We start from the raw sequence: 23,334 nt of genomic DNA, 5'->3' as shown, positions 1-23,334 counted from the left end.
TGATTTTTTTTAGTAAAATTTATTTTTCAAAAATGTTTATTTCCGCAATTTTTTTTTTATATATGTTATAATTAAAACCGCTGTCTTTCTGTGGTCTACAATGTTTAAAGTATGTTCAGTAATTCTTTTTACTTTAAAAAACGAAACTGTGAATACTGGTTGAATGTGCTTATATAATTCTAACTCGAATGTAATCATTACAGAATTTTCAAGAGGTTTGACTACGAAACATTATAATATAATAAAATATAATAAAAAATAATTTTACTTTCTTAAATATTTAGGAAGTATAACCAAATTTAATAAATTTTAGAAAAATAAAATTATTTTTGAATATATTAATTAAATATTTATTTGGCGCTATTTCACTCGACACGTGACACGTAGTCATTACCAGCATATTTATTCAGTGTATTTTACAATGTCACGTCATGTATTATGAAACTGTTCGGAATGAATTCCGACTGGAATTATTCAATCATTCTCTAAATTTTTATCGCGTTTACTAAGGAAAATGAAATAATTCCAGATCAATCCATTGATATTACAATTACGATCAGAAATGTCGTCAGTATTCGTTGGTATTGACTGTGCGAGGTTCCTGTTAGGATAAACAATGAGAGAAGGGGAGGGGGCAGTATACGCTATCACTATTCTTCGATGAGCTATCGGGTCTTGGGAACGAACGGAATGCTCGAAACCCGTTCTCGCGAACGTCGGGCAGATGTGCAGAACCGATCTACTCCTCAACGGTCTCGTTAGAATCCGAAATGTCACAAGGCGCTATCGCACAGCCGCTTTCGAATGTGGTAATACTCCCCGCAGCTACTGCAATATCTCGATAATCAGACGAAAGTTTCGCCGAGAGTCTCATCTCGCGCATTCCGACTCGAGCGGTGTACCGCTAATTAAATAGGATATCGCTCGCACTACGCCTTACCGTGTCGCGTCCAGTAGTCGGGGTCGCTGAGCATGTTCCAGTCGTTCTCCAGGTCCTGGGAAGTCGCCATGACTCGCCGAGAGTGATGCCCTCTCGCCCTCGTTTACGCACCGCGGTGTCGCCGAGGAATTTGTAATCACCGGTGCCACAGGTTCCACTTAATGTGATCCTCGATCGAGGTCTGCGAGCGGGAAGATCGATCGGCGCGATTTCGTACGCGACATCCGATCGCGTGCGGGGATTCGCGCAAACGCGACGACAGCTCGACGACGACGACGACGACTCCGTGAGGACGAAGGGCCGCGAGCCGAGAAGACTGGAGCACATGGGGCGTTAAAGCGACACCCGGCTATACGCGCCTCTGCACGAGCACCTGAACGCAAGGAACGCGGTTTGGTCCCACCTCTGCTTGTCCCTCCTCGCGCGCGGTCGCCGAGTTTCGTGTTGTTTATTTTTAAAAGCGTGCGCCGTTCCCCCGCTTGTTAACGCACGTGCGTGTGTACATACACAACGCGCGTGATGATGACGACGACGATGACGACGCGGGACGCTTGACTGACCTACGTGCAAAGTTCAAAAGTTTTCCGACCAAGAATGTACGGGAAAAGTGATCAAATGAACGTGAACTCATCACTGCTAAATTTTTTTTCACGCAAATTGAACTTCAACATTGAAAATTAAAATAATCTATTGATTAAGACTGTGAAAAAAATAATAGTCACTGATAAATAGCTGCAGGATGAGTGACGAAGTGATTTCCACAGTTGGAACATCGACAAAGATTACAAATCTTTTTTTAACGCTATAGAAAAATTAATTCGTCGTTTTAGAAAATTTATTGAAATTAACGATGATTATATTGAAAAGTAAAAACTTGTTTTATCTTGTAATCTTCTTTTATTACCCTTGGACCGAAAGCTTTTGAGACCTGACTGCTCATTAAGGACAATGCTGCTTTTGTCACGTAATAATGCCCGATAAAACAAAACGCGTGATCCGTGATAAAATAAAATGTTTTGATCCGATTATTGATCTCAGAGTAGGCTCCAATGAGTCTAATGAGCGATCGATTACATCCACTTGTTGCTTCGCTACCTTTTTTTTATACATATATTATGTTATCGTTGAGATCAGTTTTTTTTTATTTTTTTTGCCTTGTTCACATCTGAAACATTTATGTGCAAAAAGTAACGCGATGAGTAGTAATAAAATGATAATAAATGTTTAACATGATCATGATCACGAACGAAACTAAACCCATAATATTCGGTGAACAACTTATAGTCGTAAACTACGGAATAAAATTGAAGACCTTACACAATGTGTAATGTATTCGATGCCACGCGAGAGTTGTGAAATACAAAAAAAATAAATTTTTATAAAATTCTCATTTAAATAATCGTTGAATTATGCAAAAAGCGTACCATCCATCTTCTGTCTCTTTAGAAAACGAAATTGAAAGTCAAGATGCTTTTGCGAAATGTTTAATGCATTATCCGCAGATCGACCGTAGCTTTTTGCATCGAGCGATTCTTCAGCCATTTATCACACCTTATAGAGTTAATTATTCAAAATAATTCTCAATCTTACATCTGTGACAGGATATATATATATTGCCTAAAAAATAAGAAAAAGCGTTTTGTGGACATAAGTATATATGGAAGATTATTTATTTATTCCTACAAGTTCAAACACGAAGCGATTCGAGACAAGTATTCTTTTAAAAAAGTAAGAACCTTATTATTATTATTGCTCGACGTAAGCACTTCTCATAAATAAGTTTCGCCTAGCTTTGCACGTTAGATTACTTATTGCTATCTTAATTTAATTTATTATATTTCAACAATGTACAGCAGAATTAACAAAACAAAAGAGAAAAGATATGTATACATGTACAAATACACAAAAGGTGAAGAGCCAGCATTACTGCCGTTCCAAAGCTCACCCAAAATGTAAAGGAAAAAAGAGAAAATTTACAAGAAGTAATGCACGAGAGCAAATTAGGAATAGGATACACTGCAAACATCTTTTCGCGAATGGGTGGTATATACAATTCGTTAGATAGAATAAAATTAATAACGGCGGGATGAAAAATAAAAAGAAAGAGGATTTAACGGAAGGACGAAGGTAGCAATCAAAATACTTAATGGCCGTGTATGAGAAGGCAGCCTGGAATTTAACGGAACAATGAAGATAAAAGCCTACTTAAGATCTATTTTTGTACATTACGCGTTTGTACACTGAGTTGCGTGTTGCGGACTTCGTTTAGATTATGTCTCTTACAAAAATGCGCGTGAAATGCAATAAAAAGCAGTCTTCCACATTAAATATACATACATATCGACGATATAAATAATGGCGATGGACCTACGGGAACTTGCGACAAAACCGAAAGTGAGCGAAACCACTGAACGTATCACTTCTCTGCACTTAAATTTTGAATTGTAAAAGAAGGGATTGCGCACTTATGATATCTTCACTGCTCGGTGATACTGGCGCACTTACATTTAAATAAAAATTATTTATAAACGATGGAATATGAATACTTTTTTTCACACTCGTTATATGTACATGAGTAAACGTTTTGTAACATAGAAGTTTCTGAATTTCGTCGTGCAAACATCGATTTATGGATAAAGGCGGACCTCTTCTATGGCTGAAATTAAATTATCCAATCCATACAAGAAACCCTCTTCGTGATTGCCTTCCTCCCAAGGACGCCTGTGCGTGAGCCTCCGTCCATCAGGCACCTCCCGCGTTTTTGCGAAATCTATCAACCAGACGCCCACCTTTTCGCTATCGTAAATCATGAAAATACTACTGCCGATCACCTGAAAAATAAAACAATCGGTATAAACAGATGTACAAAGTGGGCTTTACGACAATCGGCATACCGAGAGAAATGTTTAGTAAAACCAACTAACGTTTGGTTGAATAGTGATCAAATGAATTTTATAATTATAATTACTAAATATATAGTTGTTTTGACCAAATAATTATTTTCATACAACAAATTACAAAAAGTTTTGTTAAATGTAACTACAAAATTTATTTGATCACTATTCAACCAAACGTTGGTTGATCTTACCAAACGATTTCTCTCAGTGCAGACGTTAAAAAACAGCGCGTCGTACCTCATGAGTTTCAAAATATTTTGACTTTTCAATTTTGATTCGCAAGCTCCGAAGACGCACGAGGATCTTTTGGCGAGTGTCCTCGCGCTTGCCAAGGAATTGCCTTATGATGTCGAGCACCTCCGTGTGCGACTTGATCTTCTTGAGATCGGTGATCGGCGGTGCACCAGGCAGCTTCATCGCCTCGATGCGAAAACCGTGGCTGCAGGTCGAGCTCTGCTGCTCGCGGAACTGCATGTACCGTAATTTGGTCACGGCGCGTTGCTCGTGCTCGAGCTGGGTCGGCGCGTCCGGATCGACGGCGATCATCTTCTGATAGAGGTCCGGCCTAGCGGTGGTTTTGGACACCTCGGATTCGAGGAAGGTCCGCGTGCCCATCTTGATGTCCATCACATGCGGATCGTTGAAACCGAAAAGCAGATCCTGCAGTTCGATGAACGTATCGCCCTTGTACTCGACCTCCCGGTAATATCTGCAAAAAGGAGCGACAACGATTAAGTCTCTGTCCTGCTATTATTTATCGTCAAAGACGAAAGGATTTTCAAGTAAACACACACACACACACACCTCGGAATGCAGTCCCGCAACGCTTCCTCCTTGCTCAAGGTTTCGTAAACGATGCGCTCCGTGTTTTCAGCGCCGCCCGTCCGCCTCTTCCAGACGGTGCCGGGTCCGGCTGGCGCAAAGCCGTCCGGGTGGCCCGATAATTGAAACCAGGATTTCAGTCGGTTTTTCAAGAGCACATCGCTGGCTGGCGCCGTCAGATCCAGAGCATTCTGCAATATCGCGACGTGACACAATCAATTTAATTGTTTTTCATCGGAAAACACGTGCTCGAGGCACGTACGCATGGCGAGACCGTCGCGACCATCGCTTTACACGCAAATACACGTACCAGGGCGAGGAATTTCAAGGATAGATCCTCGTCCGGTATCGTTGCGTCGGACAAAACCAGGGGAAATTGCTCCATCTTTCGCAGGGTGGCCGGGTCATTGGGCAATTTGGCGAGCGAGCTGGATGATCTGGAGCCGGTGCTGCTGGACCGGTTGCCATGGGAGCCCAGTGAGGTCCGTCGCCACTGACGGAAGGCGTTGTAAGTGCTGCTGCTGCTGCTGCTACCACTGCTTCCGCCGCCGCTGCTGGACCCATCCTTCTGTCGACGATGCTCCTTGTTGCCCATCGAGTCATGACTGCTCAATCGCGCTCCTTGCTCCTTGCTCGAGGGCTGCAACCAGAGAGGCCTACTAAGAATTTAATCCAATCGGGACTGTGCGTTACGCTATCGGGTGCGCCGCGCCGCTACGAAATTTCAGTCGTCCGGAACCGAAGGAATATACGATGAGATCGCAATCGACCGGATCGGTCTCTCCCGTCTCACCGGAGCGCTGATCAATAATTCCTTCGATCCCAGCCTCGAAGAGACGACATCCGAGTTATCTCGTTACTCCGGAGTTGAGAAGCTGCCGGCCGCGCGAAGGCTGTTTATTATTATTCGCGCTAAGTCGCGCTTACCCCGCGCTTTTCGACGTGAATATTCGATATCGCGATACACCGGTCATTTTAAATCTTCGCGGCAAGGTCCTCACGCGCACGCAACACGACCGTGATTTCGACCTCGATTAGCGATCGGCGCGTGTCACCGATCTGCGAGCCGCTGATGAATCGATGCGTTATTAGACAGATCGTGGGAAAGAATGATTAGCCGATACATTGAACAGGCGTGTGCGATGATTTATCTGCAGATCTCGTTACAAAGTCGGCAAAAACGAATGTATGAGGAAAAAACCTCACCACGCGATGCTGCGACTACACATGCGTACCTCTCATTATCAGGGGACAGACGCAGGTGGAGGGGAGGAGGGATAGAAAAAAAAAAACTAGAACTCGAAGCGCGAGCGTTTCATAAATACGGCGGATCGCGTCTCACGCTACCTATTGACGTCAGTGACTTTTATTCGAGCTGCACCGTGCCAATTGTCGCCGCAGGGCTGATTCCAGCGTGCTCGCGGTGAGCGAATGCTCCGGGAGAGCGAGCTGGGGACGGGGAGGAGACGATCGAAATGTCGAGGCTCTTAATGCGAGGCGATCCGGATGTATGCCGCCTATTTGTGCGCTCGCTTAAATTTAGACCCCTCTCGATTTGTGAATTTTTTTTTTTTTTTGCCTTTTCCCATTACACGCGATGTGTTGGTCACAGAATAATATCAAACATTAGTATCAAATTAAATTTGAATTATATTTTTGCTTATACATGAAATAATGATGAATAATCTTGCTTGTGTATAATTTGATTTTCTTTAAAGATCTTGATAACGATGTTTGTATTTTATTTCATTGTTATAATAGTCATCCGAAGAGCACAATAATTGATAATACTGCTATTAAAAAAATTTTAATTCTCGATTTGAAGATATTATTTTCTATTTTTTTCTACTCTCAGCTCGTGAAAATTATTATTGAATAATGAGAAAATATTTTTTGGATAAATTAATACTTTTTAATAAACGAATACTTTTCTTGATTAACAAATAAACTATACAAAATTTTCTCGTGCAAGTAAATTGTAAACTGTTTAACGCTATATAAGTGATCCATTCGAGCGAGGCAAAACAAGAAAAGACCGATACCGAGATTTATTCTCAACTAAAACAAATGATTGAAGATCGTTTCGACGGACCGAGATTGTCGCTTCTCGAATTATATATTGAAATGTTCGAGACTATTGATTTTCTCATCTCATTTGTTTTTTTATAAAGAGATGACATATTATTTGTGATTAATATTTAACATAAGAGAAATAGCGAGACGAGACGAGAAAAAACAAATGACACGTGACAATTTCGAAAATATTATCTTAAACAAGACGAGAAATTTTAAGACGAGATTTCGAGATTCTAATATCCAAATACTATAATTTCAATTTTCGATGTTTGACATTTTTTTTAATATAGATATTCTTAAAGTAAAAATATTTTTTCTGTGATTCTGCTAATTTACTTATCAATCGTATGCAACATTCGCAGCCTCAGGGCAACTTCGATAACATGTCGCGATTAAATTATCAAGCTATACCTGTATTATTCTATTAACATGGACATTATTAATGTCTCGTTGCTTAATGTATATGGAACAAAGCAAAGAATTAGCTACAAGTTTTGCTTTTTTAAATCTTGAATTAAAAATTAATAATTGATTCAAAATTTAAAAAAAAGCAATTTTTCTTTTGGCTGCATAAGTCATTCTTTTGGTCCATATATAATAAGCAACAAAAAATTAATGATGCTTAAAAAAAGCAACGACGATTAATTAAAAAACTCGAAGTCGCTTTTAGTGAAAATTACATTAAATTTGGAGAAACTCGTTCAAATTTAACAAAGTGTTCTAAACATATTGACTATAAGATACTGGACTTCTAGAAACCAGACAAAAATTCCACGTTTCACGGAAAGAACTATTTTACATTTAAAACTGCACAGTATCTCAAAATTTAACATAGATATCGATCGAATAATATTTTATGTAGAATCAACAAAATAATTATGTAGGATGATCAAGCATATAGGATGATCACGTTACTGCAAACAAGTTATGGCAGTCTAGAAACCAATTAAGCATCCGATACACTTAAGTGATTCAACATGATTCTTTTCAGACCTCTATTTCAGCAAAAAATTATTCCTTCTGTATTACGACAAATTTAACATTCAGCTTTAGGCTCGAATTAGTTTATTCTGTCCACGCCATGAGTTCTCGATCAACGCGCGCGAGCCATTAATTTCTCTATTTTCTAATTACGATTTCTTCGTTAATTTCTTTTCACGTCTCGTGTAACGCGCAATATTGCAATGCGAATAAACAAGAGGATTCTTTTGCCGCTAACTTTAGCGATCGTTTCGCTATAGAATACGAGAAATATACAATTTACAAAATGCTATTTTAATTGTTCGTACATTCAAAAAAATATTTTGCTGATGTAGACAGATTTCTAGGGGCCGCAACGAAAAGTATCGCTATTTTTTTGTATCTGCTGAAAATATCGTTCGTCATGCACATATAGAATTAATAACAGGAACATTTAACAATACCTTCTAGAAAATTTGGGTCTCATTGCCAATTATGCTTGATATGAATAGGCGCCATAGAAAAATCTTTCTAAATTTCATAATATTTTGAAAGAACGATTTTGTTAGAATTGCAGATATAAAAATCACTATGTTGGACCATTAAAATAATTACACAAATTTACCAAATTTAGTAATAGTTGGCAAATACTTCTTTCAGTGCAATGTAAACATTTTAATACATTTTGATCCAACACAATTATTTTCATATCTATATTTTCAACAAAATCGTTCCTCCCATTTCTTTCAGTGTATAAATTCCCTCTCCGTTATTTAGATCAGTTAAGTATCAAAGATATGCGGTATCATAATATATTTGCTAATCATTTATTTACCTCAATTAATTTTTCAGTCAAAAAATTGTGACTATACTTTTAAGATCATGTTTTTTTGAGTGTACGGTTTCCTTCTATATTTGGACAATGTACAATCTAAAATGTACAATCTTATCGCATCGTGCGTCTCATAGATTACCGTAAACTATCGCAAACACCGAAAGATTGTTCAGCAAGCGTTGACGATAAGTCGTCGCGCGATGTTACCACGCCGCGGAAATGTTCGGCAAGGCACCTCGTAGTAGAAAAGTTAACAAAGTTAACAAGCAGGGCCGTGAAGTGTAATGGCAAAGTAAAATAGGCTGAAAAATGTTCGCCACTGGAAAAACACGGGTAACAATGTGTATGTACATAAAGCCCGATGCGTTCGTGAAAGAAAAACAAGCGTAGATGAATGTTAATTGTGCGTAACGACGGCGAACCATAAAGGCAGCCAGTCTCCGTCCCGTTAAAGTTCCGTCGGACACGCGCGTTCAGCTTAACTCGTCCCGTTGATTTCACCTCGATGAATCGCGCCGCTAATGACTTTTGTGAGCGAAGAATCTCTCTCTCTTTCTCTCTCGCGAATACCTGCCACGAGCGAAGCGACGACGGCGACGCTTTTAAATTGAAATTGCATCGTCGCGCTCTCCGCCCTCTTCCTCGCCATCTGCGACGAGAGCCGTGCGTTGCTCGCGGTTCCCGTTATTAAATTTATATCACGGGCGGAGATTATTACCAACCGGCGAAACGCAGCTAACTCGTTTCGCGCCGCGACTCGGTAACAAGTGTATCCGCGCGCTTTAAAACTGTGTCACCGCGCGCCTCGAGCGATCTGTCGCAGCCGCGTATCGCTCCGCGAAATCGCAAGGCATCGCTCGCCGAGCGAGAGCTATAGGTTGCTCGCACGCTTAACCCTTTCAACCTGCCAGGCCGAGGCTGTGGCACTACTACGCGTCGTCTCGTCGGCGGACATCCCTGTCCGATCCGAGGCAGATCGCTCGATTCTCTCTTTCTCTTTCTCTCTCTCTCTCTTTCTCGATCTTCGTCGCGTCAGGAACATCCGTAAACTACGGGTATTTCTCGTTTCCCATTTTCCTTTTGTTATCTCTGCGTCGTGTCGCGTCGCGTCGAACAGCAGGGCGAGAGCGCGGCACGTGGACGTGTATTAATGCCGCAACGTATCATCATCAGCGGCAGCAGCGGCAGCGATGACTACGCTGGCCGGTAATGCGCGCGTGCGTCATTAATAGGAAAACCTATCATTATTTTTCACGTATCCCCGATTCTTCATCGAGGTTCTTCATCGTGATTAATCGTCGGTATCCGCCTGACGCGCGATTATCGCGACGAGATGATGATCCGGGACGCGGTTCAACCGTGAAGGAGGAGGAAGAGGATTTACGGGAACGAGGCGAGGCTAGATGAAAGTTGGAAAGCTTCGAAAGAGCGAAAGACGGCGTATGTACGTCACTGCTCGAGCGACCGACCTCCTGTTGCGCCAGCTGCATCGAGTGCGTTTCTCTCTCTTTCTCTCTCTTTTTGCCCCGTTCTCTTTCGCGTGTAAAGAAAAAAAAAAAAGACGTTCAATGCACATGCACTAATGTTTATCAACAAATTAAAAACAGGAAGAGACAGCTGATTATTCGTCACGTTGACCATGCTTGGTCGCAGAACACGGTTGATAAAACCGCGAGATTGCGTAGTTTTCTGCGACGACGCGACGACGGTAGAGGTAGAAAAAAAAAATTAGGTGCATTTTTAACGCGCGCGTGGCTCGTTGTATGTCATTATGCTTTCCGGTTTGCTATATATTATTACTACATATTCTGACTTATTGCACGCTCGTGCGAGAAAAAAAAGTTTGTCGCTTTTTAGCGAATTTCTTCGGAACGTTCGCAGGAATTCCGCGGGACCGTTCCGAACGGAGAGAGAGAGGAGAGGAATTGATCGTGACAGGAATTGATTTTCGCTCCGAGGATTAATGATTATCCGCGTGTTGTTCTCACGGATAGAGACAGGCGTATATCATTGTTATATTTTGAAAGATTTCTTTTTATCTTCGCCCTCTTTGATTTAGCGCTACTTTTTCCGCACCGTGTGTTCTCTCTGCCTGGCACTTCCTTCCTTTGTCTTATTTTGCGTGCATTTTCTTCTACGCGGCTTTACCAAAGTGTCTGAAAATCTCGCTGGGCAAGACGTGAGAATAATTTCGTCGAACTATTGACAACATAGTTATTAAGTGTAATAAGCAACGCTGAAACAAATGTTTCAACGTCTCTAGCTACCTGTTCTAGCAGCCCGAGTGCCTCACATAATTATTCTAATGGTTTAACAAAGTTATTTATCTTATTTTACCGCATTTTCTACACGGAAAGGAAAGGACGGTTTTACCGAGATATCCGTCCAATTTGGCTAGACACAGAAAATAATTTTGTCGGATTACCATTGATATAATTATGAAGGACATTCAGAGGTATAATGAACAAAGCTGTAAAATATTTTGACGTTTTTAGCAATCAGAATATTTTACACAACTATTCCGACGATTTAATGTAACTTTACTTCGGATCTGTATTCGAGTAAATTTTCAGATACTTTAGCAAAGTCTTTCTTCCTATGTACGTGTATATACGCGAGATTGATTTTTTTTTTTAAGTTTAATTAATCGCTTAATCACTCGCATTAATTAATTTTGTTTTATAAAAGCTGCATAACGCGGAGATTAATGAAGCAACTAATTGAAAAACTCCTCTGATCTAAAAGTAGCTGGAAACCGATTTGAAAATAAAAACAAATCATTTTCAATTCGTTATCTCATGAAAACTATCGTGTAGAACGTTCAGGCTAGTGTTGCTACAAGCTTTTTTTCTGCAGCTTCGCTCGTCATACTTGAACTTGCTCCAAAATTATTTTTGGAGCCGCGCATTCCAGTTGAATCTTCAAATACTCTAGATAAACCGTTCTTTCGGCGCATCTACATTATCACGCGTTCTAGGAAAATGCGTAGAATGGAATGTGAATTACGGGCACTTTGGTGCCGCCACCACTACCACCACCACCACCACCACGCCATTGAGCTTTAACCGGCGAACGCGAATTAAAGTCGCCTTGATCACGAGCAAACGTATCTGGCGCCTGAGCGCAGCCTTCGTTCAGGACACCCTGTATGATGCCCGGTCGCTCGTCGAGCGAGATGAAATCGGTGGGCCCGTGTTGGTGATAAGTGGGGTGCGTGTACACAACTGGTGTCAACGACCTTCCGCTAGGAAATCGCCGGTGGTTGGGTGCGATTCGACCTACCGTCCGCGGAGAGGTCCTTCGCGTCGTCGCGCGGATCGCGGGAGTAGACCCCTCCCCGCGCGTGGACGCGTATTTCGTAAAGGACGCGGCCGCCGGGGCCCGGTTATCGTCGATTACGCCAATCTAGAGCATGTAGACACAGCTGCGCGCGTTAATCTCACGCTCGGCATTCCATCGACCTGCGGGCGTCTCTCGCCAGCGGCAGTTCGTGGCTATACGCGTCGATCCTCCCGCTTCGGCGGCGGGAGATCCGCGGGAGAGTCGCGGAAGAAGAAGAAGAAACAAAGGGGTTGCGTACCTTGTTGAAGTGCGTCTGCAGAAGTCGCTCATACTGATCGACCGCACGTAGGCAGAGCCTCGTGGTGAACGCTTCCATTCGTGCTGGCAGGGGCGCGTGACACACACTGCTCGACATTATTTATCCGTTTGGAGGGCGCGCGCCGTCGGGGACGCGCGTGGACAAATACAGACACATATACACACACACACCCACGAGTACCACGAGCGTCCGTCGACAACGAGACCACTCTGTGTCCCTCCTCTCTTGAGCGAGGAGTACGTGGTGCGCGAATCCGAGGATCGTGTTCACCAGCGGTGCGGACGAATGTCGGCGAACTTAACCTCCATCGGGTGCAACGACAGCGACGACGACGACAACGACGACGACGACGGGCAACGGACGCGAGCTCGCCGCCGGCGGCCGAGGCGAATCGACGAATGACGCGCGGTACGTGAAACCACCCTATACGCCCGGTAAGCGCGAGCCGCGCGAAGCCGATTGGCTGAGCCGGCCGAACTCGGCTACGCGGACTGCGGCGCGGGTCTCCGTTGTCGTCGTTGCCCTCTCTCTCTCTCTCTCTCTCCGTCCCGCTCTCGCTTCACCGCGCTTCCGTTTAACGCTGTCGCGCTCCCTCCGCTCCCGTTGCTCGGCTCAACTCGGCTCGGCTTCGTCTATCCTTCTGCCCGTCGCGTTACACTTCCCGTGTCGCCCGCCTGCCCCTCTTCCGCCTCCTTCTCCCTCCGCTCACCGCAACTGTCTCCTTTCCTCTCTCTCTCTCTCTCTCTCTCCTCGCGCGCATGTGCATCTACGTCATCGCTTTTGCGTGCAACGCGAGTACTGTGTGCGTCCCGCTCGCTCCGTTCCGTTTCGCTCCGCTCCGTTCCGCTTCGCTTCGTTGCGCCCGCGACGACGTCACCGCGCGATGCGCGCGTTCGCGTATGTACGTGCAACACTCTCTCAAGCGACGAGAGAACACGATTGTAGTTTTATCGGCGTGCCCTCCCTCCCTCTCCCCACGGGAATGCAACGTGCGGAACGTAGGCGCGATTTGCCGGTTTACGAGTTACGAGAGGAGGCTGCGAAATGAATAAATCCTCTTTTTCGCAACGCAGTCTGGGTAAGCCGATGCGTCTTCGCGCCTTGAGAAAGTGGGCTCGCGTATTTTCTACTCTCAATGCGCGCGCCCGCGCGATTTCGCATTCCTCGTTCGTCGAAGACTGGATCATCGGTCTTCCGTATATCCCTTTTCTCGTTCGAAGAAAGATATTCGGGCGCATTCTCTACTTTCTTCTTTCTCGCTCCTCTTTGGATTACGGATGTCAAACAAATGGGAACGAGGGTGACTTGACCCAAAACTCCGACCAGCTTAAACGGCGAAGTTGTTCGCAACGAAATATTTCTGATTGTTTACACTCAAAAAAATATTTTGCTGATGTAGGTGGATTCTCAGTCGACACGGTTGTACGTTGACTATAGTATTCATTTCTAGGTGACTCACAACAGAAATTTATCGCTATTTTATGTATCTGTTGAAGTATTGTTTGTCACATATCGAATTTATAGCAGCAACATTGATCAATTAATGTTCTAAATATTACATACATAATAGCCGTAAGATTTAGCATCACAATTTATAACGTGGAAGTTGCAGCAATGTTGTAGTTACAATTTTTGCCCTGTTTCAAAAATAACGATAGTGGTATATTAATTTTGTAATTATAATTATAATTATAACATTTTATAATTATAATTAAATACTTTTTTGTCTTTAACGTTTATATAATTCCAATATTTATATTCTATATATTAAAACATCACATATACTTGTAAACAATATATAGTATTTGCACATTTATATAAAAGAAAGCAATGGATAATTAAGACAAGTAATTATGATATAAATATTACCAAATATTTGTTACATGAAGTATTATTCCCAAATTATGTTGCAGTTATAAATCACCTGAGTTTCTAGGTGTCGCAACAGAGATTTATCGCTATTTTATATATCTGCTGAGGTCTTGTTTGTCACATATAGAATTTATAGCAGTAACATTTAACAATTAATCTTTTAAAAAATTTTTTATTGCCAATTTAACAATTAAATTTTATAACAAGCATGATCGGCCTCAACATGAACACTTTGATGCTACAGAAAAATTTTCTTTTTAAATCTCACGTACGATTCAGACATAAATTCTGTTTTTGCACCCAGAGAAAAATTATGTTTAAATTGATGAAATTGTTTTTTTAATTTAATTTTTTTTAAGTTGAAGTGAAAAGAAACTTTTTCAAGGGATAAAAATTTATTCGATTTAAGAAAATGATGTTATTAACTTTTTTTATAGTAAATCAATTGCTTGTTTAAATTATTCATTTTATTTAACCAAGTATTTATTTAATTTAAAGAAAGTACTGACAGAAATGTAAGCAATAATTTACTTGTTCTTTTTTTAAAAATATATTTCATTAAACAAAAAAAAATTTGCCTTGCACAATCAAATTATTTCTTCTAATAAAAAAAAAATTTCTTTTGATCAAAGAAACCTTTCTCTTGATGTGTTATTTAGACTGATTAGGTATCAACCATATGCGATGTCATAATATTTAACTAATCATTTGTTTACCTTAGTTAATTTTTTTGCAACCAAAATTCGTGGTTGTACGCTTGAAGACTATTTGTTTTTTTTTTTTTTTTTTAAGTATAATTTGTTTTATTGTACAATTCTGACATAATTTAATCTTTTTTTCCACGTTTCAATCTTTCTCAATTAGCAAAAAAATTAATGACTGTGTCTATGTTAATAATACGGTTATTACTTAACAGTCAATCGTCAATTATATGTGTATGTCCATCATATTTTATCAATATATAGTAAAGTTAATCTCCAGATTAAACTTATTTCTTTAGCTCTTTATAATTCTTAGAACTAGGGAAAAAAATTGATAATTTAATAGTACACATATCGCGCTCGATAAGTCAATCGTGAATCGAATGTACACATGTCTTTCAATGTAGATTGACTTTAATCTTCGTTTCACTTACTCTTTATTTTTTTATAATTCTGAGAAATAGAAAAAAAAAAGAGATAGCAAGTTATGAACCGATATTAAAGTTAGTATTTGTAGAAATAGACGAGTTAATCAAATTTAATCGGAGTTTCGCCGAAGCGGACTTGCGATCGAACGCTGCGAGGAGAAGGATGAAAATCACGCAAGAAGAACAGACCATTGTCCGGACCGCGCCACGCATATGCGTGAAGTGAAAAACGTTACGAGGAAGATGCGCACGCGGGTCGAGCGGCGAATATGAAGAAAGAGCTGCGCAAGGGGGAGAGGAAAAAAAATTAAGTTTATCGCGATTGACAAAGGATGGGAAATCGTGCGCGTTTTCGCGAAAATCTCGTCGACGAGCGATCCCGGGGTCTCGACTTCGCCCGCTTTCCCACGACCTCGCTCCCTCCCGTTCGCCACGCGCGTTTTTGCGTGCAGCGGGTGACTCACAAATGTTCGCCGAGAACCGAACGCGGGGGACGTACTTCGTAAATAATTCAAGATTTTTCATACTTGACGCAAGCTCTCGTTTTCGTTTCTTCGACGAAGCCGGACTTCGTTGTAACCGGAGCTTTTCGGAATCCGTGAGGAATCGCGCACGGCTGATTCACTTCCGGATTCGCGGTCCGCGATTACATGAATCAGGATGGATCCCTATCGAGGAGAGCACGCTCGTTCTGCGGAACCGCGTCGCGGTTGCTCACGGTATGCGCGAGGTGCGCCTTCACGGTGAAGCGTGAAACGGAATAATTTCGGGGTCGCCGTCCCACATTTTTTCAAGAGAATTTTCAACGCCACTCTTGCGTGAGCGCGGTCTCCGAATCCGTTTATCGGGCACGTCGACATTCGAGTACATACCTACGATTATCCACTGAGACCCTCCAACAACCCTTACCTATTGAGAATAACTTTGATCGAATTACGATTTAATCGTCATTCAACTCAACAGAATTATTGTAGAGAAACTTTCAACTATATGCATTGTTTCTCTCTCTCTCTCTCTCTCTCTCTTTCTCTTTCTCTCTGATCTGCCTTCCCACGTGGAAAACAGCGAAAAATTGATCATTCCATTCACGTTATTAAAATCAGTACAAAATTACCTTTTTAAAACAGGTAAAAAGAAAAGGTGAAAAAGTATATGTGTACGCCTCTAAGAAAAACTGTTGTACTAAGAGCCCAAGTAGTAATATATTTGGCCTCTTAAAAAAATAATGATATCACATAATTGTGTAATCTAACTCAACTCAAGTATTTAAAAGAAAGTATGAAATTAAACCAGTTAGAAAGAGTATGTAAAATATATATATCAAAGTTGGATTGTAACTAGTTAAAAAATTAATAACATTTAACTTTACTTTAGTTAATTTTGAATGATTTAATTTTTAACTTTAAATAAAGTTTTTAAACACAAATTTTAATTTATTTATTAACTTTTTTTCCATGTCAATAATTTATCTATGCAAAAAAAATAGAAGAAAAAAACAATATTCCTTTGTTATTTTGTATAAATTTAATTTACGAATAAAATATTAAAAATTTATTTGATGATCTATATTGTAACTGTTTTCAGTAATTTTAAAAAATTACGAATCTCTAATTTCATATAAATAATAATTTGAAAATTGACTTTCAATTTAACGTAATTTAATTTTAATTCAATTAGTATGTTCACGTAACTTTGAACTTTAACCTAATTTAGTTAAAAAAATATATATGAACTTATCCTATTGGTTGATGTAAACAATATAATATTTTCTCGAAAACTTAGTAATTTCATCCACTAAAATAGTGCAGGTATTGTTTGGATAAGCTAATCGGAGTTATTAAAGTCACCCCGACGGACGGTCGATAGATCAGCCGCTATCTCTTCGCGCGATTCCCGGTCATCGGTGCCGCTTGCTGACGTAAGTCGCATTATCAGGGAGAAAGTCGACGCCCGCTTGTCGACTGTTTTTACACGGCCTCGCTTTTACGTCGAGTTTTTGGAAAACTAGAAAACCAAGAGCCTCTTAAGTCTGTCGCGAAGTTTCTCCGAAGTTTCGCCGTCAGACGTTCGTCCGTCCATCCGTCCGCTAAAAGAAAAAGAGAGACCGAACTAATTCTTATTCCCGGCGTCCGCGGAAACGTGACGATCGGCTCGCTTTTATTCTTGTCGGCGACAAGACCAGGGGTGATCGACCGCGGAAATACGAGGTGCGAAAACACGAACCTCGTATTACCTCCGATCCAGGGATGTCCACGACCTATCGCGCGTTCTCACGTTTCGCCCGAAGAATGCCGCTGAAACGTGATGATGCGGTCACCGAAAACGCGAATCCGTCGGTCGAGGGTACACGCATATGACTTCTCTCGCGCGTTAATCTACGTAATGCGATAATGAATCGAAATAGAAATGAGTTCATTTCGATATTTTCGAATTCGCACTTTAGACGTTTCGAATCCATTTGAATTCAAAAATAATTACACACACACGAAATGAATTCTTAAAGAAATGCATAAATGCTTTGATCTTAGAATATTTTATGCTTAGAATTTAGCCCCAAGACTAAATAATCTTCGATTAAGATAAATTATTCTTAAAGCAAAGCGAAAAAATATTCTTAATTAAAAATTTTTAATTTTACTTTATTTAAAATTGCGCTCATTTAACATTAAATATGCTTGTATTAGAATTATTTTTTCTTCAATGCGGACGGGTCTACTGCGGCGGATTCATTGCACGTTTCACTCATGTTGTTTGTGGATAGTAGATTCGCTGCGGCAGATCCGCCTGTGTGAACAGGCAACCGGCGTTTCTCTATCGCTGTGAAAAAGTCGGTTTTTGTTAATTATAGACATAGGTTAGGTAGGAGCTGAACATTTTACTTATCTTTGAAAATTTGAATCACATTTTGGAGGCACACTCTATAAATATAATATTTTACTTATAAAACTATCTTCACGTGTTTCATAATCATTGATAGTCTGTTAGAAAATAGGTTTGGTGATTACTAGTAAAAATAATGCAGTTGGCAGGGGTGAAAATTACTGGCGTTGCGTTTCGTTGCCCATTTCCACGAAGTTACAATACGTATTTCTCATTGTGTCGTCAAGAATAGAAATATAAGAATTTCCATATACAAGGTGATTATTAACGAATGTCCCCACTTTTTACCATAGGAGCATGATTTACCGACGGATATGTATTTCTAACATGTTATTGTATTAAAAATTTATAAATTTGTTAATAATCAGCCTGTATTTCTATATAGGTGCAATTAAATCGAAGAAAACGTAGACACCATTTTATATATTTATAGAACTTGTGCTGCTTGGGCGTAGACGCCGTGTCACGCCCTGTCACGCCCTGAAACATGTAACTTTTTTGTTCTGATGAATATAATAAGCTGTGGAAACTTGTTTCCAGTAACAAAAAGTTTCTTAATGTTCCTTTGGTAAATATAACACGTAATTAAAATAGACAACTTGTGTTTCTGCTCCTGTTCGAGAAGCATATGCTGGAACTTTTGCAGAAAGGCGGGCAATAGAAGTGTTTCCGTAGAGCAACATTTGTGTAAATGTTGCTCGATATTCCTAGTGAAAATCAGCAAGAAACATACTGAAACTTTAAAGGTTAATCTACAATATGCTCTCTTTGCTTCTTGTTTCTTGATTTTTTTACCACTTCACGCTGCACCGTCTCGTCGAAATTAGCGAGATAAAATTTTTTGAACTTTGAAAGAGAAACAAGAAATTTGATTGTTGATAAAATAATGTGCGAGGCAAGAAAATAATGAGAAACCGAGCAAGAAAACCGAAAAACGGGAAGCAAACAGCACATTATAAATTAGCATTTACGGAAACGGGCAATAGAATCACAAATGCTTTGATGAAGATGTAGCTTTAGAGCGCTTCGAACACGATGAAATGGTTATCGCGGTGGCAATACTTTCGTACGTTCTACATATCATTATTTATGTAGGGCGTCACTCAACACGTGAAATTCATTTATTCAAACGTGAACTCGAGGACGACAGCAGGGTCGTTCGAGACATTCGTTAATGACGTAATTATCAAACCAAGATTATGTAATATCTAAAAGTATATTAAAAAGTTGAAAGTTAAAAAGTTTATTTTAAATAATTTAATTTTGTATTGTAACTAGTCAGTCTTGAAACACAAACTTTAATTTATTTTACACATAACTAAACTTTTAATGCATTTTTACATTCCAGAAACAATTTTTTTTTATTTAAAATAACAAAATAATTTTATTGTTTCTGGAATGTGAAAATGCATTTTTTCTTTTATAACATTTTATTTTACATGGATTCAAAATTTATCTATGTAAAATAAAATGTTATAAAAGAAAAAAATGTATTTTTACATTCCAGACACAATTTTTTTGTTATTTTATACAAACATAATTTACAAATAAAATGTTAAATTTGTTTGATGATCCATATTACAAGAATGATTTTGAGTAATCTAACTTAAAAAAATTACGAATTTCTAATTTAATGTAAATAACGCTTTTCAAAATTAACTTTTAATTTAACTTATTAATTTAATCTTAACGTCACTAAATCAATTTTATATATCATTAATTTTTAACTTATTATTAGTAAAATTATTTTTAAAAATATATTAACTTACCCAACCCTACGTTAAACACATGACGTTCATTGCGGCCTCTCGATTACGCTATGACGTTGATCACGTATGTTTTTGGGTGGAGCACTCGACGTGGTCCTCTGCGGCTCACGTCGATTTATTGATAGAAAATGACGATTATAACCATGACGAGCGGCCTCGATTAAGGAAATTGATTACGAGACAGTCACGGGAAAATTTTCTCAATCGTGTGTCACAGCGCGATGTACGTACGATTCATGGAACAAGATTGTTACGAATGTGAGTCGTCAGTCTTATGGAATAACTTTTCAATCGTTGCGTCGGCGCCGTCATGTCTCATATACAAGAAAATGTTACTCTGCATTATACAAAGAGAGACATTTCCCAAGAACTCTATTATCATTGTGAAAAGATGTATAACAAGATGTATAAAAAAACCGCGTGTCTCCTTCTCTCTTCAAATCTTTCTTTTTCTTTCTCCGGCAGACGAAGGTCTGCCTCAAGCATATTAAGTTCGAAAGATGATGAAACATTCACACACGTGATGCGCAAAGCTATAATACGTGAAGCTATTTATTTCGTTTTACTTACTGCGCACTCACGAAATTACAATAAGTTACAGCAAAAGATGAAAAACTAAACGTGAAAAATTAAATATACAGATACATAATACAGAGTAAAATATCAGTTACGAAACCCACCCGAAAAGTACGAAGAAAGATAATTGAGACATACACAAAAAAAAAAGAATTGTTAAAATATCTAAAAATTTAATTAGATACAGATACACTGAATTCAACCTTGTGCCATCCAAATAAGTATAAAGGACGCTCAAGTTGCTCGGTAGAAAGTCAAAACTGTGTGTAGCATTGCTCATCGTGCTTGAACGTCCTTCGTACTTATTCTCATAATCCAGCAAAATTATTTTCAGATCCGTATCTAACCGATTTTTAGATACTTCTTCAGCAAAATCGTTCTTTCAGTGTAACATACGAGTACACTCAAATATAATAGAGCATGAACGATACACTTATGCGTGTTAAATGCATATGTTTGTCTGCAAAACGTATGATCTGCATACTTTAAGAACATTTGCGTAAAATCGACAGCTGCTACGCAGTCTCGCGCCAAATGTATTGTTAGCACATCCTTTCCTTTTGAACGAGACGTTGCAGCGTTAGAGCGGGAGCACAGACTTTTGCATAACGTATAATGCGTTAGAGAATTAACCAATCCAGAGTCCTTCATTTTTATCTGAGGAGGAAAAATAATAGATTGCAATTGATTTATCTTCTTATGCATTATGCAAGAGTCTGTTAGAGCCTGTGCTCCCGCCCTTACTGGGTGCTTTACTCGGTGGAAGATTATAGCTTCTTTAAAAATAAACCGTTTGCTTTTTTTAAATAAGCTGATATTATCGAAAGATGCAAATACTGAAGGAGAATATAGATTTTTTTTCCAAGAAATGCACTTGATTTCTTTCACACATGTAAATTGCATTCGATCCATAGACATGAATGTATGTATGCATTTTTTTTGTCCGATTTATATCATTCAGATACGTCATCATCGTTTTCTTCTTCTTCTTCGCAAAATTTGGAGAATTAGCGTTTTATATGCGCGAATGTGTTATATTAACGAAAATTTTGTGTGAACAATGTCTCGACATAGCGCATAGAGTTATGCATAACGTTTCCCAATCGAGATCTTTTCCCAGCTCCAAGTTTCGGTCCAACACGAATCGAAGCGTCTTTAATAGGATGCTCCCTGTCGATGTTAATCGAGCGTTCGTCCTTGAACGAGTACACGCCCACGCGTGCAATCGACATGATAATAACGATGTTCGATGTTGGAAGCATCGTGTTGTATCAGCGAACGTGTCTCGCGTTGCGAAAACGTTCGTTTCGTCTATTAATTTTCGCGAAATTGAAATAGAAGTGCGTACGATAGAACGATGAGCTGTCTCAAAGTTGATCGCGCGCGCGCGAAAACGAAAGGATTTTTATAGTTACAATTAGTTGCGGCAGCAAGAATCTGTGTGTAATTCCTAAATTTTAGCCATACTCTCTTTCACAGAAAAACAGTTATTATTAAATCAACGATTATATTCTCATATGTATATGCAAGCGTATAAAATCTTGAAAGAATTTAATATTCTTAAACGGACGCAACTCACTTACATGAGGATATTTATATTTCTTACATAAATTGTTTTTTCATGTAAGCAAGTTATGTTTAAGATTATCAAATTTTTTCAAGATTTTACAATTTTGATTATACATGAGAATATATATGATTGTTGATTTGATATTTTTTTGGAATGGAATCTCACTTTAAAGAGAAAATTTCGTCACTTTTTTGAAGACTGGTTAAACTTTTACTCTTCGGAATGACGTTCCGCTCCAAAGAATTTAAAAAGTATGCTATTGAAATTTAATTATCACACAGATGCTTGCTGCTGCAATTTTTTTTTGAATGGAATCTCACTTTAAAGAGAAAATTTCGTCACTTTTTTGAAGACTGGTTAAACTTTTACTCTTCGGAATGACGTTCCGCTCCAAAGAATTTAAAAAGTATGCTATTGAAATTTAATTATCACACAGATGCTTGCTGCTGCAATTTTTTTCGTGCGACATTCCATCGCCAAGACGTGTCCTAATAATTTGTTCTTGGAAACACATCATCGGTTTTTTTATATTGAATTTTAGCATTCTGAATAACGGCGTGACGTGAAGACGTCAATTCGGATAAATCCGGATCTCCGTTTCGGAGATGACGAGCGAAAGATGCGTGTCCAGCGGTCTGCCAAGACGACGCCGGTGGAAGTTTTATATGGCTTCTACAAGATCGAAACCCGATGATATCAGCAGACTGACTTTGATGAAAAAGTGATTTAGAAAAAAAATTATAATAAGGCCGACCGGAATTGGTCTTAACCACGTTTATCACACGATGACGACTGCTTCATAATTAACCGTGGCAAATGCTTGCGATTTTATGCTATATTGCTGATCTAATGACCCCTATATATGTTAGCGGTGTTTCCAACGGTTTTCCTTTCCAGTGTCCTCGCCGCTATAAATCGGTATATCGAGTAGCGAAGAAGATATTCGTAATTTGCGTTCTATCGCGCCGGAAGTTACGTGGGCGGTGACCAACTGTAAATAAAGCACGCAGCGGCAAGCACCTTAATTGTCGCTTCGCCAGTCGCTTTATCGTATCGCGATGCACACGATGAATTTATCATTTTTCCTGCCTTCGCCTTCCTTCCGCCTTATCTAATCCCGAAGTGACGGAAAACTGACGTACGTGCGATAAAGAACTTCCTCTCACGAGTATCGGCGTTTCCGCTTTTTGACCGTGAGATTCAGCTGATCTGGATCGAAATACCAGACTCTCAAATTACATTTGGGGCAGGAGCACGAACTCTTGCGTAACGCATAATGCGGCAATCAATCAGTTCGAATCCTTTGTTTTCCTTTTCAGGATAGAAATAAAAAATTCTTATTGATTTTGCAGTTTTTTTTTACGGAATCGTAGAGATGTTTGTAGGTATCGAAATTATAAAATTGAC

At 39.6% G+C, this 23,334-nt stretch overlaps 2 protein-coding genes across 4 annotated transcripts in view; both read right to left on the bottom strand.

Annotated features, from left to right (window-relative positions):
- LOC105199248 (cerebellar degeneration-related protein 2-like) overlaps positions 1-1,250 on the bottom strand; it is a 46,972-nt gene extending 45,722 nt beyond the window's left edge. The window contains exon 1 of the mRNA XM_011166254.3: positions 941-1,250. Coding sequence (XP_011164556.2) covers positions 941-1,010 — 70 coding nt within the window. The 5' untranslated portion in view covers positions 1,011-1,250. The remainder of the gene's footprint in view (positions 1-940) is intronic.
- Positions 1,251-2,577: 1,327 nt separating this feature from the next.
- LOC105199246 (inositol-trisphosphate 3-kinase homolog) lies at positions 2,578-21,691 on the bottom strand. Of its 3 annotated transcripts, none has more exons than XM_026137957.2 (5): positions 19,782-21,691; positions 4,970-5,299; positions 4,642-4,850; positions 4,075-4,546; positions 2,578-3,771 (listed from the first exon to the last, which is right to left on the bottom strand). In XM_026137957.2, exons 2-5 carry the CDS (start codon positions 5,252-5,254, stop codon positions 3,568-3,570), a joined length of 1,170 nt encoding a protein of 389 aa, XP_025993742.2. In that variant the 5' UTR covers positions 5,255-5,299; positions 19,782-21,691; the 3' UTR covers positions 2,578-3,567. The 3 variants fall into 3 exon arrangements, with proteins under 3 accessions (XP_025993742.2, XP_011164552.2, XP_011164551.2); XM_011166250.3 differs by lacking the exon at positions 19,782-21,691 and adding an exon at positions 12,111-12,765 and having other exon boundaries at positions 4,970-5,315; XM_011166249.3 differs by lacking the exon at positions 19,782-21,691 and adding an exon at positions 12,111-12,762.
- Positions 21,692-23,334: the final 1,643 nt, after the last annotated feature.

This window comes from Solenopsis invicta, chromosome 14 (assembly GCF_016802725.1).
Source record: "Solenopsis invicta isolate M01_SB chromosome 14, UNIL_Sinv_3.0, whole genome shotgun sequence".
NCBI lineage: Eukaryota > Metazoa > Arthropoda > Insecta > Hymenoptera > Formicidae > Solenopsis > Solenopsis invicta.
This window is presented reverse-complemented; position numbering and strand designations above follow the sequence as displayed.

Excerpts from the sequence above, each read along its gene's own strand:
- LOC105199246 (XM_011166249.3), bottom strand. The coding sequence starts at position 12,227 with ATGTCGAGCAGTGTGTGTCACGCGCCCCTGCCAGCACGAATGGAAGCG. Across the intron at positions 5,300-12,110 it reads TGCAGACGCACTTCAACAAG|CCCTCGAGCAAGGAGCAAGG; the intron begins GTACGCAACCCC and ends CTCTGGTTGCAG. Across the intron at positions 3,772-4,074 it reads AATATTTTGAAACTCATGAG|GTGATCGGCAGTAGTATTTT; the intron begins GTACGACGCGCT and ends TTTATTTTTCAG.